The sequence below is a fragment of the Canis lupus genome, chromosome 27 (assembly GCF_003254725.2).
Source record: "Canis lupus dingo isolate Sandy chromosome 27, ASM325472v2, whole genome shotgun sequence".
NCBI lineage: Eukaryota > Metazoa > Chordata > Mammalia > Carnivora > Canidae > Canis > Canis lupus.
This window is the reverse complement of record NC_064269.1, coordinates 8,374,581-8,392,222: the sequence shown is the minus strand read 5'-3', so window position 1 is coordinate 8,392,222 and position 17,642 is coordinate 8,374,581. Positions and strand designations below refer to the sequence as shown.

General features: G+C 32.4%; 1 protein-coding gene across 10 annotated transcripts in view; it reads right to left on the bottom strand.

The window, feature by feature from the left end:
• Positions 1–17,642, bottom strand: part of SCAF11 (SR-related CTD associated factor 11) — a 74,018-nt gene that overhangs the window by 29,056 nt on the left and 27,320 nt on the right. For 7 of the 10 annotated variants that reach the window (XM_025477360.3, XM_025477358.3, XM_049102736.1 and 4 more), the window contains 4 exons: positions 17,486–17,567; positions 14,691–14,848; positions 4,762–4,839; positions 644–741 (listed from right to left, as the gene is read on the bottom strand). In XM_025477360.3, coding sequence (XP_025333145.1) covers positions 644–741; positions 4,762–4,839; positions 14,691–14,848; positions 17,486–17,546 — 395 coding nt within the window. In that variant the 5' untranslated portion in view covers positions 17,547–17,567. Of the gene's footprint in view, positions 1–643; positions 742–4,761; positions 4,840–8,970; positions 9,139–10,366; positions 10,439–14,690; positions 14,849–17,485; positions 17,568–17,642 lie in introns of those variants that run through there. The other 3 variants (XM_025477364.3, XM_025477362.3, XM_049102737.1) reach the window with 3 other exon arrangements.

Below are 17,642 nucleotides of genomic sequence, written 5' to 3'. Positions count from 1 at the left end.
ATTTCCAGTACACTATTAACTCAATTTAGTTAAAAAAATATATTAAACATCTATTATACTTATGTACTAAACAATGTATTTCTAGGCATTTATGTTTTAACAGCAGCAATTAAAGAAACAAATCCAAACTTGTTAAAACACAAATGGTTGTTACGGTAGGTACCAAGTACCTGCTACAATATAAAGAAAGAAAACCATCAATAATAAGCAGTTTCAATTACAACTGTCTTATGAAGAATGCTGTGCTATACATCATTAGTTACTTTCTACTTTTTGCCCATAAATATTAAAGCAGTGCTATGCAAAATGTGGTCAGTGGAGTAGGGCTTATTCATTATTTGTCATATACAAAAATGAGTAAGCTTTAACTTACACTGCTATAACGTTTTTATTTTACAAAAATATCCATCTAAACAGATTACAGAAAAAAAACTAAAAAAAATCATCAAAGATACAGTTAAAATTCTATTTTCAGATTTCAGCTGGTCTTTTCTTAAATTACCAAGTGTGTGCTTTAAAAGAGGTAACTGAATACATTTAAACTCCACATCATTAAAAAAAAGAAGAAAAAGTATTCTTCTTCATACTAGCTCTCTTCTGGTTCTAAACATTTGGATTCCAGGTTCTAAAGTTTATCACTAACCTCATATAGCTTTTAGAATTTTCACAACAGGAGAGCTGTTTCTTAAAAGAACTTTCAGTTTTGTCTTTTGTTTCTCTCAACTGTCTTCTTACTTGAACCTAGAAGAAAAGCAAAATCATTTATTTAGAGTGATAATCCAGCATCACAAATGATAACTTATCAATTCTCCTTTGAAAGGATAAAAAAGAAACAAAATTGTCTGAATGAAAGAGTAGCCCATATACATATGCTTATTTATTCAAGCATGCTAAACCGTTAAGACTGGGTAAGTATGCTAAAGCTCTGTGGAAAAAAAAATAGTGAGAGGCGTGTAAACAGAAAGTGCTCATGAGCATAAATATATGTATATACATAGGACTGAGAAATTAACTCTATTTGAGGATAACAAAGAAGACTTTAATGACACGGTCTTAATGGCAGGAATTTGTCTAAGGAAAAAATATTCTGAATGGAACAAAGGATACGGTTGCAAGCAACAATGAGAAGCCAATGAAGACAGGGAAGAGTGTATTAGCAGGATATGAAGTCGATGTAATATATTAGGACCAGATTATAAAGGGCCTCAAATAAGAAAATAACTCCAAGGGAACCAAAGAATAAATGGAGCTACTAAAGCAAATGAATGAAATGATCAAATCTCCTTTTCAAGATAAACTTTGCCAGTGATATGGAAAATGAACCAGTTAAGGAAGAGACTATTAAGGCTGGGAAACCAAAAGAAAATTCTTATAGTCATGTCTTATAGTCATGTCGATCTACACTGTGTGTGAGACAATAGTCATTAGCCATATGTGACTAGTGAGCACTGAAATGTGGCTTGGTTGAATTGAGATGTACTCTAAGTGTAAAATATACACTGGATTTCAAAGATACAGAACAACAAAACACAAGGTAAAATATCTCAATAATAATTTTTTAAAAATACTGTATGTTGACATATTAGATATGTTGGATTAAATTAATTATAAAGATTGTTTCTTTTTACTCTTCTAATGTGACTACTAAAATTTTTAAATTATCATAGCTTGTAGTATATTTCTATCGGCAGAACCAGTCTAGACGACAATATGAGGGCTTACAAAAAAGTGACGAGAGGAATGAAGAAGAAACACATTTAAGACATTTCTCTACCCAAAGATGACAGAGAAAGAAAAAATGGAAAAGTCTCAGATGAGTTCTTGATTTATTAATGTTAGATGAAGATATAAATCTGGTTCTGAGGAAAGAGATCTGGGCTAGTGTTAGAGTTTTAGAAGCCATGCAAATACACGTAAGAGCTTAAAGCTACTGGAGTACTCGAGAAGATGTAGAAAGTACCCCCAGAAAATTGAGAGGAACTTAAAATTTTAGAAATTATTTTTAAAAAGGTTAAGGTAGGCAGAGAGCAAAGATTGTAAAAGGTCAGATTAGTAAGACAAACATATATACAAAATTCATAAAAGGATTTTACCGTAAGCCCAAGAAAATAAAGGGTAGTCAAGAGCATCACATGCAGAAAACAAAAACTATTCCAACCTTAGTGAGGACAGTTTTAGTAAAATAACATGATAGAGGTAAATGTTCAATGTAAGTTGAAAAGGAATTATGAAAAGGGAGTAAGTAAGCAAGTATAGATGTCTCTATAGTAAGCAACTATAGATAATTGGAAAGGAATAAGGATGATAAAGTGAAGATTCAGAAGTAAAGGTCAAAAGAAAATATTAAGAACATATAAGTAATGTCACATAATAGGAAATACTTTTTAAGTCTAACTAAATTAGGTTACCACTGCACCAAACTTTTTTATTACTATTTTCTATTTATTTTTTAAAGATTTTATTTACTTATTCATGAGAGACACACAGAGAGAGGCAAAGACATAGGCAGAGTGGAGAAGCAGGCTCCCTGCCAGGAGCCTGATGCAGAACTCAATCCCAGGACCCGAAGGGTCACGACATGAGCCAAAGGCAGACACTTAACCACTGAGCCACCCAGGTGCCCTGCACCAAACTTTTTTGAAATATAGATAGATAGATAGATTAGATAGATGATAGATAGATAGATAGATAGATAGATAGATAGATAGATGATAGATTGATTGACTTGAGAGGGGGAGGGGCGGGGGGAGAGAGAGAGAGAGAAAGAGAGAAAGTCCCAAGCAGACTCTGCGCTCAGTGTGGTGCCTGACCTGGGCCCAATCTCACAACCCTGAGATCACAATCTGAGTGGAAAGCAAGAGTGAGATACTCAACCCACCCAGGCAACACTGCACCAAAATTTTAATTGAAGTAAAACATACACCATATTAAATATAAAACATAAACTGTTATTCCAAGCAACAAAACTTTATTTCACATAAAGCAACAAAAAAAGTTTTAGAGGAAAATGTCTTTGGAAGCTAGTTCATGCTAATACATCTTCAGCAACATAATATATACATAGTCTGGAAAAACAGAGAAGCTGTCTTTCAAAGAAGCCCTGTCTTAATTTTGATCATAATATTACACATTTATATAACGTATCTTTTCTCCAAGAATACTAATTTATACAGATTTATAATTACACAATTACAACCAGCAAAATCATTTTTTACATATGTCATGTTATTTCAATTGCAGTCTCATTTGTTCCTTGTCACTGAGATTCATCTGGTAAAAATATATCAAAACAAATTATAAATACCTACACTGCGAATATCTTTGCTTAAATAGTTTTAGGTCACTTCCATACCTCTTCCTACTCATAAAGACAGGAACCAAGCTGTTTTTGACTTATCCTGATACTTGGGAACATCCCCCCAACCAACCATCAAGGGCATCAGGTATGTATATAGTAAGAATTCTTTTTTTTTTTTTTTAAAGTAAACTCTACCTGCAACGGGGGCTCAAATTCACTACCTGAGATCAAGAGCTGCATACTCAGGGGCACCTGGGTGGCTCAGTGGTTGAGCATCTATCTGCCTTTGGCTCAGGTTGTGATCCCGGGATCGAATCCTGCACTGGGCTCCTCATAGGGAGCCTGTTTCTCCCTCTGCCTATGTCTCTGCCTCTCTCTCTGTGTGAAAGAAAGAAAGAAAAGGAAGAAAAGAAAGAAAAGGAAGAAAGGAAGAAAGAAAGAAAGAGAAAGAGAAAAAGAAAGAAAAGAAAAGAAGGAGTTGCTCACTCCACCAATGGAGCCAGAATTGCTAATTCTTAAAAGTATTTTTGGCTATACATCATTCCTGACTTGTAAATGATACCTCAAGAAATCGTCTCATACATTTTACATAACTACTTACTCTCCTTTTGTCTTTTTGCCTTTTACTCATTAACTCAGGAATATGTTCCTATTTCTTTTTATTCTTTTATTTGTAAAAATGAATCTAACTATAAATCATAATCATGATTCATAATCATAAATAACATCAATGAGATATGTATTTAAATGTGCATCTCATGAAAGTTATTAGGATTAAGCATTATAATAAAATCATACTTAATAAAAGAATAAAAGTCATCTGCCCATGCCAACCTGGAAACTATGAGAAATCTCTCAAGATCTCTATCAATCCCTGCATTCTCCTCCAACTGCTCACTTTCTTTCAAGCACCAGCACTTAAAGACACCATTTTATATTTAGTTTTATTAGCTTAATTTTCCTAACATAATAATGCTTTTCATGAAAGACAATTTTGGGGTATTTCAAACTTAAGTTTCAGTGCACTTGGTCTTTGAATCTCCTATTTCATTTCAAACCCCTTCTCAATGGAAAAATGTATCCAAAGCACTATCCAATTAATCAATAAGTGTTCCTAACATACAAAAGTCCTCACACTAAAAAATTTTTAAATTTAAACCTCCTGCAATATAAGACTAAATGTAAAACTTCTTTTAGAGCAACAGAAGAAGTATTTTGTGGAAAATCATAAGGTAACTAACATGGATATGTCTTCTTTAAGAGGGCAAAGAAATAAAAGGTTCAGAATTTTTGTATCCTTGTAGGTAAGTCTGGGCTTGCCATGCTAAAGAGAAATGATAAATCATATATTAAATCTAAAGTGGAACAATTCATAAATATACTCAAACTGGCAATCTATGAAGGCAAAATCATCTCAACTAAGTTTATGCAATTCATGCTACAAAATAAAACTTGAGTCTTACCTTAACACAACCTTCCAATGCACTCAATTTAAACACTGCCTGAAACGGTTTTCGGTCAACAGGACATGAAGCCAGTATCTGAAAAATGATTAGCAAATTATAACTTTACAAGTGTTTCTTTAGGAAAGATCAAAATTAAACTATAACAAATGCATTTATAATAAGTTTTCTACTGGAAAAGGAAATAGAAAAATAACTTTTTTCTTCTTTCAAATATAAAAATACTTTCCATCTGTACCATGTCAGAGAGTAATAAATATCTTAAATTTGTTAAATTCATTCAAACACTTATTAAGCACCTACTATATGCTAGATAAGTGCACTATAACAATCAATGAGAGATAAAAATCTGTTATCAAGATAATATCTATTAAGACCTGCTTATGGGGATCCCTGGGTGGCTCAGCAGTTTAGCCACCTGTCTTGGGCCCAGGGCCTGATCCTGGAGTCCCGGGATTGAGTCCTACATCGGGCTCCCTGCATGGAGCCTGCTTCTCCCTCTGCCTGTGTCTCTGCCCCTCTCTCTCTCTCTCTCTCCATCTCTCATGAATAAATAAAATCTTTAAAAAAAAAAAAAAAAAGACCTGCTTACACAGCTGAGAACTACTGGTATATTGAAAGGAGAACTACACTCCTTTAGATCACTACAGCTCTGTGATCTAAAGCACTTGGGCAACTCTAAATCAGCTATAGAAGGAATGGCTGAGACAGGTCCTGTACAGATTTCAATATTCTATGACTTAATAATTCTCTCCAAATCAATTATTTTGAATAAACAGTTATATCAGCAATAACTTCTCCGGAAAGTTTCTTATATATCCTTCAGAGAATATCCAATGCATATACATATATATATGGTATATCTTTTTAACATACAAGATAATTAATTCATATGCTGAACTGAATTTTGTTTTTCTTTTAATTATGTATCTTAGATTGGTTTATATTACTATTTCTAAGTAGGCCCTATTCTTAATTAATACCATGGTATGCCTAAGAGTTTTAATTTACACTTTCTTTCAAATAAGTAAAAGTGGGCATATTTTCTTATCTTTAAGAGCTCTTCAAAGTTCTTTTTCTTTAAATTGTTTATTCATGCCCTTTGCCTAACTTTTTTATTAGGTTGCTGGTCTCTTTAAGAAAACTGAATTGCAGGCATTCTTTATAGATTAAGGAAAATCATCTTTTGATCACTAATTGGTTCTAAATGAACTTTATTCTGATAAAATTATTTCCTGTACTTTCAAAACTAATGTGATCAACTACAGGAGTTTCTCTCATTATATATTTAACTATTTATACAGGAATAGGTCTATATTTAAATAATTTGAGATGGAGTGTGTTGTCCACTAGAGTAGGAGGGAAGATTGTGTACCATATAAAAATGCCAAAAGATGATATTATTAATACTTACAGTTATAAAAGTAAAACAGGATTTTAACAACATAATAGCAACAGTCTAAAAGACCACAAGATAGTAAATGGAATTTTGATAAAATTATCTTATATTCCTTAGTGGAAAAAATGTCATTTTTGCCTTTCTGGACTTTGGAACATATCAAGATATGTTTATACAAGCAAAGGAAGACCAGACCATATGTAGACTTTGATCATAAAATACATTTTCACAAAGCCTATGAGAGAAGTCAAAATATAAATTGAGTTACTTTTCACTACTCTGCTAAAAAGTAATTTTTCTTTTCCTGTTAAGTAAATAGGTCTTAATAAAATGCTTTACCACATCTGAATTAGGAAATGTCACCTTCCTGTATTAAATTGGTTCTGACTGGTAAAAGCCAGCTCAGCTTACTTCCAAGTTTTATAGATTTAGGATGCTATTACTTTCCCTACAGAAAACTTGACCTTAAGAAGCTTTGCGACAAGTAGTGACAAAGCTGTCCATATCTTTTTAATAATGCATTGCAAATAGCAATTCTAAGTTCAAGGAACTCAACTATGTGATTGTTGTTTACCACATTAGCATTTTACTATATGAAATTTCTTAAACTAGAAGTTGTATTAATATATTTATAATTCAAAATAATATTTAAAAGTAAAAACTTTCGGGGCGTCTGCATGGTTAAGTGCTCAACTCTTGATTCAGCTCAGGTCATGATCTCATGGTTGTGGGGTCAAGCCCCATGTTGGGCTCTGCACTGGGTGTTGAGCCTGCTTAAGATTTTCTTTCTACCTCTCTCTAGTTTAAATTTTTTTTTAATTTAAAAAAATAAAAATTTTCAAGTTCTTACAAATAACTAAAATTTCAGAATATACCTATTTCTATTTTAAAGGTAAATTTAGATAGACATTCAAAAAAAGAAAAAACAATGATAGATGTAAACTTTGTCTCTGTCAAGGTTTTTTAAAGAACTACTAACAAAGGGAAGTTCTGAATTTATTACCTACTTTCATATCTTGTCCTGATAAGTAACCTTGAGCAAATTAGACTGTGTGTCTTGGCTACCTCATTTGTGAATATACAGATAATAGAACCTCTCTCTATGGTTCTTATGGGAATGAATGGAATTACTCTAAGAGTGTATCGCATATACTAAGCATTGTGTAAAGTCTTCCAAATATCAACTAACTCCACTATACAAACAAACAAACAAACAAAAAGCTTAGTTTGTTAAGAAAAAGACAACCCACAATATGTTGTTTTACACCCAGGGGAGAGAAGTTCCTAAAGATTTTTTGTTGGAATTTGCAAAGCTCATGACACATATGGAAATTAATATATTTCATTGTATCTATTTCAATTTGTAACACTTAAGATCTAATGATAAAGCCAGAGTGTTCAAGAAATTTACTCTATATCAGGTGCACTGAATCTTTCAAAACCTCTGAAATTACATAACCTTATTTTCTTCCTTATTAAATTTCCTTGGTTGACACCAGCTAAATGGTACTCCTTCCTTTAAAACTGACAGTTTTAACCTGAGCCATTCCATTTTGATCTGTTTCAAATAATAGGGTTCTGAGTAAGATTTTGGTTTTGTTCTCTTCTCCGTAAGCATAATTGCCACAGATTTGTTTAAGGTTTCATTTGAAAAAAAGGTTGCAACTGCTACTACAAAAACAAAAAGAAAACAAAAAAATAGTTGGAAAACCACTGCTATATATTCTCACAATCTGTGTATACTTACATTTTCTAAATCTAGTTAGTACTAGAAAATTAAGTTAATAGGTTTTCTTTAGCTCAGACTCAGTCATCAGAAAAAATGCTGAGAACCAAGTTATCCTCTCCAGTTAAGGAAAGCATAGGGAAGAAAATGAGCTACCTATAGTAGATAGAATAAACTATCTTTGCTATGGCTACTCAGAAATGAGAACATCCATTTCTGACCTTACAACAGTTTAACAAACATTTCAAAGGGGAAATAGAAAAGAATTTCGGTATCCTGAGTTAAGTCTTCATTGCATACTTCAGTAAATTAAGATTGACTAAAGAATAAAAAAAATCAAAAACAGATTCTTAAAAATTAAATGGATCATTAATTTTGTATTAATGTATATCGTAAGAAAAGTACAAGGCTACATTAACACATGGCAGAATTGAAAGACATCATCATTAGCAGGAACTAATGCATAAAATTACACATAATGCGATGATCAAATTAAAAATGGTTTGCGTTGGCCTAATTTTAAGGCATTCCCAAGGGTACTTCACCCTTATAAATCCAAGAGATACCCATTCAGAAAATGTCAGATATTTTAATCTTACTTTTCATAGTTTGTGTTACTAATATAATTGATTTATAATTTTTAAATTGTTTTAAAACTGCATATTTAAAACCAATGTAGAAAATTTTGAATATACTTATCATGCTTAAAAATGTGATTTTAGTTTTGAAAACTGTCCCAAATTGTTTTCCTTATATACAACAAAAAAATACCCCTTGATTATTCACCATTTTGATTCCTTATATACAACAAAAATACTCTTTAATTAATCACCTATTTAAACCAATATGGCTTTCATTTAAGTAATTTGTAAAGTAGTTTCATAATCGAGGTAGTTCAATATCACCATTCAACTTGATACAACTACAAAATTAATAGAATTTGATCACTGCTTTACAATGTAACATGTATTAAAAAGTAGAGCATATATTTTATTGTGAAAGCTCTGTACTAAGGTTGTATCATTTAAGGTGGCAATTTTGATAGGAAAAAAAAAATCTTCCTAATGATTTCAGTAAAACATACCCTAGTATTCTGAAGCGTTGTAAATTCCCAGCTCAGATAAACCCATATTTAAATGTAAGAACAGGAAACCTTCCTTATTTGGAATTCAGGATTCTTGATTTCTAATATTTCTTGCTTCCTGTTGCTGCTCTATCCTCAATCACAAAGGCTGCCTACAGATAGCCCCTCCTAGAGAGAGAGAAGCAAGTGTTAAAGGTAAGTGCTTAAAGACTAAATCTCAGTACCTATGCTCATAAGTAGGTTTGTCTGTTTATGGGAATCTCTAGAACATCTATCTTTCCTACTAACAAACAGAGCACATTATATATAACTACAGTTCTAAAACAAATAAAAAGGATTTAGAATGCATATCATTAGAGGCTATTTTTAAAAACTATTTACAAGAACCTATTTTTCTTGTTGATGGTTCCAAGATACCTAGCCTGGACCTCCAAAGAAACTGCTCACCTGTATTCAGACTACATGTTCCCTATCACACTTAAACCAATTCTTTCAAGACAGTCCTTATCAATCCACATTAATGAAACTCCTGAGTTTTTTATAACAGCTTTTAAGAATGTATTCCTAAAGGACAAATGACTGTCAGTGATAAAATTAACATCAAGAAAGTATTTTATCTAACTACTCAAGAACCCTTTCATGTTCTTGAAGATACAACAGTTGGGTAAGAATTACATTTAATTCTAATTTATTTTTACATTTAATAGTTTATATTTTCTTTTCCTAGTAAAATAAAAAAAGAAAATTCCACAAACTACCTGTACAAATCATTTTAAAATTCTGACATTTAAAACTAGGCTATATACGATATGCATTAATTTACCCAATGGGTAAAAGCAGTATTAAATAAAAATCTATTACATTTATGCTTCAATGAATGTTCACAATTAAAAATATTCTTTGCTCTACTAAAGGTTTTACCAAAGGCTTAATTCATGAGGTGAAAACAACAGGGGATTTGGAATAATTAGTCACAAATTTAAGTTCTGGAGGACCCAGAACTAGCAACCTCTCTCACTTTTAAGGATGAAGACAGTGCTGAATCACCTATTGCACAAGTTGTAATAATTAAATGAAATGTATCTGACCATGCTTTATAAGTTTTAAAGATAAGGACTAATAGTATTGTTCCATAGATGTTTAAATTTTTGTTTATGGAGAACTATATAACAGAGAGGTTTAGTTTAATTCAGGAATAAAAATTAAAATTCCAGGAAAAATTTAAGAAATCCAGACAATACAGCTTTTAAAAGCATTCTAATCACCAGAATGTATAAATTTCTAATCGCTGTATAAAAGAATATCTGTACATAAAACACATCAGTAGTCAAGATGTAAGTCAACTAGTCAAATTCTAATTTCTTGGTTTATATTAATTCAAAAATATATTCCTCACCTGTCTGCATTGGGCACTGTTGTTTGACTTCTTCAAGAACTGTACTCATCATAGTAAGACCCTCTTCATTTCTAGTCTCAGAAGAGAAAACATACCTTTGCCAGCTGTTCAATTTTGATTTCTTTAACCTTACTTTCTCAAACTGAAGCTGTGAGCATTTGATATAAAATGGAGGGCTGAGATAAATAAGTTGAAGGAGGATAATTTGCTTATAGCAGAAAAGTTAATCACATTTTAAAAGTTACTTACAAGGGAAATATCTTACTTTAAGATAAAAAAAACTCTAGTGGATTATCAAAACCTCCTGATCACATATATTGTATGTCCCTTTAAACAAAATAATAACTCTTAAATACTTCACACATAAAAATGCTTCCAAGGCTTTAAACTTTAACTGTATTAGGGCCAAAATTTTAACCACTTCTTGGCAATCTGTCAAATCATAAACCCTATTTTCTCAACCTGTGTGTGTGTGAAAGCAGTATCTAAAGGGAATCACAATTATGATCAGCTGACATGACTGCAGCTGTGTGTCAGACTTCTGTAGCCTTCACCTTTCTGATTATCTACTTTAAAATGTGCAAACTCAGAGGATGAAGATTAAACTTATGGGCAAAGTAAAAACTGTCAATATGCTTAGACTATAAAGGTATAATAAGAGATAAAATTTATATAAGTAATATAAGTAAAATATAGGTACATATATATAAGTAAAATTAACTTTTTGAGTGTCTGATAAACTTCAGTGTATTGCTCTGTACATATTTCATCAGTACAAAGGTCTTCCTTGTTTGGTATAGATTCTCAGCTCTAATATTAATGCTTTAATAAAAATTTCAACTTTCCTTAAGTTGAAAGTGTCAATTACTGTTTATTTCAATACAGGCCTATCATGCAAGAATTTCTTGAAATTAGTGGACATGCTTCATTTGTTCTAATGTCCCCAAGGGCAAGAAATTACGATATGGGCCATGAAGGCCACTACGGGTTCCATTACCCTGAATCTTTCTGCCCTGGGTAAGGTGAATTGTATAGAATACCTGCAGACTAAAGCTCAGTTACTTGATCATCTACACGGCCTTGACTTTGGATATAGGTATTTTAGGAGCATGAAAAATTTCAGGAGGGTGTCTGAAATAAATATACTGTGCTACTATATGCCCAAGTTTACTTTTTTCTTACAGAGAATTTCTACAAGGCCTCAAATATTAAGGTGAAAATAAATAAGTACTTCTTTTTGGTTCTTGATATCTATTCTGAATCATATTTTAATGAACTTGGAGTTCATTAAAAATCTCAGATAGCCTAGCTGAATTTCTGAAAGACATATACACTAGGAAGATAATTCTCAACCCATTTTGCACTATTTTCTTATTATGTAGATTTCTAGTCACTATAAATCTCACTTTGATTTCTACCTTCCTACTAAAAGTTAAACATTGGTAAAATTTTGAACTATGGATCAATTTTTTTTTTTTTTTTTTTACTATGGATCAATTTTTAAAAATTATTTTAATTTCAGGCTATTCCTTGAAGTATTTAGCAACAAACACGGTTTCAGAATCCTTGACTTGAATATTAAATAAACACTGATTTAAATGAAAGAATATTTTAAAAAGCCTTAGTATAGGACCTGGCTGGTTAGGAGCCTCTAAATACAGATGTATATCCTAATCATGAAATCCAACATAAACTGCAAGTCCCTCTTTAGAAAACAGAAAGTGGCTAAGTCCATTAAGTGTCTGCCTTTGGCTCAGGTCATGATCCAGGGTCTGGGATCTAGCCCCACATCAGGATCCTGCTCAACAGGAAGTCTGCTTCTCCCTCTCCCTCAGTCCTTCCCTGACTCATGTTTTCTCTCTCAAATAAGTAAAATCTGTAAAGAAAAAAAAAAAAAAAAAAAAAAAAAAAAAAACAGGAAAAAGAAAAAAGAAAACAAAAGGTTGCTAAGGAAAATGAGAGGCCAATGACAACTAATGAAAAAAAAAAACCCACCAGTGAATCTGAAATCTGATTCTATTTGTCAAAGCACATATATGCTTCAAAACACATCCAAATTTTTATCTTACCAATAAAAGATTTAAATGGAAAATTTAATTCAAAGCCTAAGTGATTCTGTTAACCAATATTCATTTATTATTTATAATGAACAATTTATTGGATTGTGCTCTTGTTACTGTTCAATTTAATGATGGCTGCTATCCTGATTAGGGACAATGAAATAATTCAGAATAACCTCTGGTTATTCTCTGCTTTCAAGGTTAATTACTTCTGTTTAAACAATATTACAATGCCCTACCTACTTTCTTTTAAAAGCAGTTTGGCTTCAATAAATGTTTATATCCAAAGGAATAACACAAAGAGAAAATATTACATACAAGACAGGTATTGATTTCAACACTTAATGTTATCAAGTATTTCTAACTTAAAAAAAATTACTAGGTGGCTCAATAAAGCCTTCAACTCGATTTCAACTCAGGTCATGATCTCAGGCTCATGAGATCAAGACCTACATGGAGTTTTACACTCAGCTGGGAGCTGGCTTGAGATTCTCTCTCCTTCTTTTTGTCCTCCCCCCTCCCCCCCTGCACTGCCATTCTCCCTCAAATAGAATCATGAAAAAAAAATTCTCAGCAAGAGTTTAAAAAAAAAGGTAAGTTTAGAACTGTCTGATAGAGTTGAAAATGTGCATAGTACACAATCAACTAGTAGTTCCACTTCTAGGTACATACCCTAGAGAAACCTGGAACATGTACACCATGATAAAGTAGATGATTGTATTGAAGTTGCATGTAGAGCACAAGGATGGAGAATCATGTCTATTCTATACATTCTAATTTCAGAGAAAAGCATATGCTCAGACTATGCTGCTGAACCTTACAATTATGTGATCACTAATCTTATAAAGGCACTGAATTGAAACCCTCTACCCATCTAATAACACTGCCTCTCTACGGAAGCAAAATCTCTATTTTTAAAATATTTAATCACAAAGCAAACTAAGGTGCGTTAAATTCAACACAGATGAAATCTTTAATTGGATGGCATTGAAAAATATGCATTCATTAGTCAATGCTCCTGCAAACACATCAAGATTTATAATTATATTAAATAATTAAATTAAACTCAACATATTTTTTCCCAAAATACATTTTTACTTCTGCTTAGTCCCTTCTTGCCAAGATCAGTTTAGGCTTTAATCTAATTACAACTGTTTCCAAGTATACTACTATGAATTTGATTCATAGTAGTGAATCAGAACTTTTTCCTCCTTCCAGAACTCAGCCAAAAAGTCAGTATACAGTTATATTCTCCTTTCTACATTGTTAATGAAAATGTAAATAAAACACAGAACTTTGAAAACCCCAATTATGTAACAAGCAATTAATTCCAATGTGCTTAAGGACATCAAACAATCTGAATGCAGCTGTTAAAAATATTTTTGTGATTTATCTCCTTTATTTATTTTTACACACTGAAAGACTACTAACTCAGAAAATACAGCATGACTCCTATGATGAGTTTTTATTTCATAATTCATAACAATCGGGCTTATAATGCATACTCAATGATTCAATGTACCAGTACCATGATCTACTTGGCCTGAACTAAGTCAATATAATACATTAAAAATCTAAAATATCCTTACTACCTATGAAGAATCTCAGTAATATCTTTAACTCGGACTCTGAAATTAGTTCACATTACATTAAAAACAGGAATTAGAAAAGGTAGTTCAATATTCACTTCTGCCTCTTTAAGCTATGAAGTCTTGGTCAAGTTCTAAAACACAAATCCAAGCTCTTCATTTATAAAATTGAAGAACACTACTATACTACATCTGCTCTTATTATACCACAAGGCTGATGTAAAAAGAAATCAAATAATCTATGTAATACTACTCTGAAAAATATAAAACACAAAACAGACAGAAGGTGTTATTAGTAGTAAACAGATATTATCCCAAGAGGGTCAAGTACACCAAAGATGAATTACTGCATTTCTACTACCCACCCCCACCCTCCCCCCCGCCAAATCTGTTATTCCTGTAAGGTTGTTTTTTTTGTTTTGCCTTTTTTTTTTTTTTTTTAAAGATATGCACTTAAAAATGTTTAATTATAAAAGAACAAAAAAGATGTGTTAAAAAAAAAATACAGAAGAAAATATACTGACAGCATTTGAGTAATACAGGGAAATTTGTCCAGAGTAAGGAAAAAAGTTGTTACTGTGAAATAACTTACAAAAGGCATTATCAAATCTTTAGGTAGAATGATATCATGGCTAAGGAATTAAAATACAATATTTAATTTATACTCAGACTCACCTCTGCCCATTTAAGAATACAGGTCATGCAGAAGACATGATTACAGCTTTCTGGAAAACCAACTTCTTTCTCTAATAGGCAATTAAGACATATCGGACATCTGTCAGCTTCACTGTACAACAGACCAGTGGTAGCAGTATTATCTTTGTTTTCTTCACCTATAAAATAGAGCAGCCATATATGCTTTCAAGTTTTCGAAACCAAATGACATGTTTGTGGCAGTATCATGAATAAGATATTCTAAAGAGACTCCCTACTACAAAAGTATTAGATTTTACAGTGTAACAAACTTACTCCTTGAGTACAATGCCTTGAGCACAACGTTTACTCATCTATATTTTTTAGTAGGGAAGTAAAAAGAATTAAATAATAGCCAGATGGTTCAAAAATGTTAAAAGCAAAAAAAGATTACAGTGACAAATCTCCCACTCAAACCTACTCCCATCCATCCAGTCAACGCATAACACCCATCCACCCAATGCAACGTATAACAACTATTAAGTTTCTTCTGTGTTCTTCCAAAGATTTTTTAATGCATAAGCATCTCTTAAAACACACCCTTTTAAAGCTCCTTCTTCACATAAATACTAGAACTCTATACACACTAAGTCTGCTTTTTTTTTTTTTTTTTTTAACTTATTGATGGACATTCACTTATTTCCAACTTTTGGCTATTACAAACATGTTACAATGAAAAACTGTCATTTCGGGCAGCCCAGGTGGCTCAGCGGTTTAGCGCCACCTTCAGCCCAGGGCATGATCCTGGAGACCCAGGATGGAGTCCCATGTCAGGCTCCCTGCATGGAGCCTGCTTCTCCCTCTGCCTGTGTCTCTGCCTCCTTCTCTCTGTGTGTCTCTCATGAATAAATAAATAAAATCTTAAAAAAAATTATGTATTAAAAAAAGTCATTTCACATTGTTAATAGCATATCTATAGGATAAATTCCTAAAAAAGGAATTATATAAAAATGGTCAGCCGAAATGCAAACAATACACACCAAGCAAATGGAAAAGTGGGGATCATCCTGGGAGCAAATGTCTGTATTAGTGCTCACATCTAGAGACTAACCCTTACAACCAACTCAGGAAGCAGAACTGATCCTAAGAGACTTCCCTACTAAGTCAAAGACCCCAAATGAGGCTAAAGTAAAGCATGGGTTCAGGAAACAGCAAATATAAATCCTCTGAAGGAAAACATCCCTTATATGGACCCTGAGAATTCTATAGATTAAGTTTAACAAACATGCATTCATAATCAAACATTACCAAATCTAAGAAAATAAGCTGCCTTGAGTAAGAATCAGCAGAAACAAGGACTTAGATTTTTTCATTTTATATATTACACATGTTAACCATAAATTTATTTAGATGCCCACTGGCTTCAAATATCAGAATTTGTAAACACTACAGAGAATAATTAGCATATTAGACCCAGATGAAAAGAATATTTGTGAAGTGGAAGACAGATCTGAGAAAACTACCTAGACTGTAAGAGACATACAAGGAAATGTAACCTGGGAAAGGAGAGTGGGAAATGAGGTCAGAACAAAGTCTAACATACTAATTGAAGCCCAGAAGAAGAAAATAAAGAATACACACTAGTTAAAACAGTAATGGCTGAGAAATGAGAAAACAAACAAAAAAGATCCAAAAGATAAAGGACATACACAAGGGATAGTAACCAAGAGAAATGACAATTATCCATGCCAGAAACAATGTAGCAGATCTTTTTATTTTTTTTAAAGATTTATTTATTTATTCATGAGAGAGAGAGAGAGAGAGAGAGAGAGAGGGGCAGAGGCAGGCAGAGGGAGCCCGATGCAGCACTCGATCCCAGGACCCAGGATCATGCCCTGAGCCAAAGGCAGATGCTCAACTGCTGAGCCACCCAGGCATCCCCAACATAGCAGATCTGTACAACATCAAGGCATCAAAGATAAAAATAAGATCTAAGAAGAAAAATGACAGAAAAGACAGATCATTTATAGGGGATTGACAATTAGGCTGAAAAGAGATTTCTTGATAGCAAAAGAAAACCAGAAAATGGTTATAATGTCTCCAAAGTGCTAAGGGGGGGAGGGGAACCCTATCAATCCAGAATTGTGTATCTCCGAATAATTTTGAATACAAAAACTTAAGAATCTACCACTAATAGACTTTCACTAAAGGAACTTAAAGTGTTTTTCAGGAAGAAAAGAAGAAATGGGAGAAGAAATTTCCCCCAACCACTATTTATATTAAAATACCAATTAATTTGTGGTGTTTCAAAAAGAAAGGGTGACTATAACCCATAAATCAAGAGTAGGATGATCAGAGTTAACTTTAGAAACAGAAGAAAAAAATCAATGCCAAATATTTTTAAAAACCCTAACAGAAGATTACAACAACAACAAAAACAGAAAAGTATATTCAGAAAACATTAGGAAATAAAAATTTAAGAAGAAAAAGAAACTTCAAACAAACCAAAACCTCCCAGGATGATCCCCACTTTTCCATTTGCTTGGTGTATATTGTTTGCATTTCGGCTGACCATTTTTATATAATTCCTTTTTTAGGAATTTATCCTATAGATATGCTATTAACAATGTGAAAAGCAAAAATAAGACATGGGAGGAGGAACAAAAAATGTGTACACATCTTATTCAGGTAGCATATTCAGGTAGAACAATAAAAAGAAGTGAAAACAAAACAAAACAAAAAACCACTCTGGTATTTTGAAATATATTCAAATGAACAGTTCAGAAACACTAAGTTTTGCTTTCAACACACAAGCTTTATAAAAAATAAAAAGTTACCTTCCATATCTTCATACTCCCGATCTCCCACATTTAAGGTATATACAGTCTTCCTCTTCATTTCTCCTTGAGAAAGGGTTTCCTATAGGATGAATTATAACAGAGAATTTTTATGTTTGCTTTCTCCCAGTATCAATGAAAAACGAAAACCCCCAGA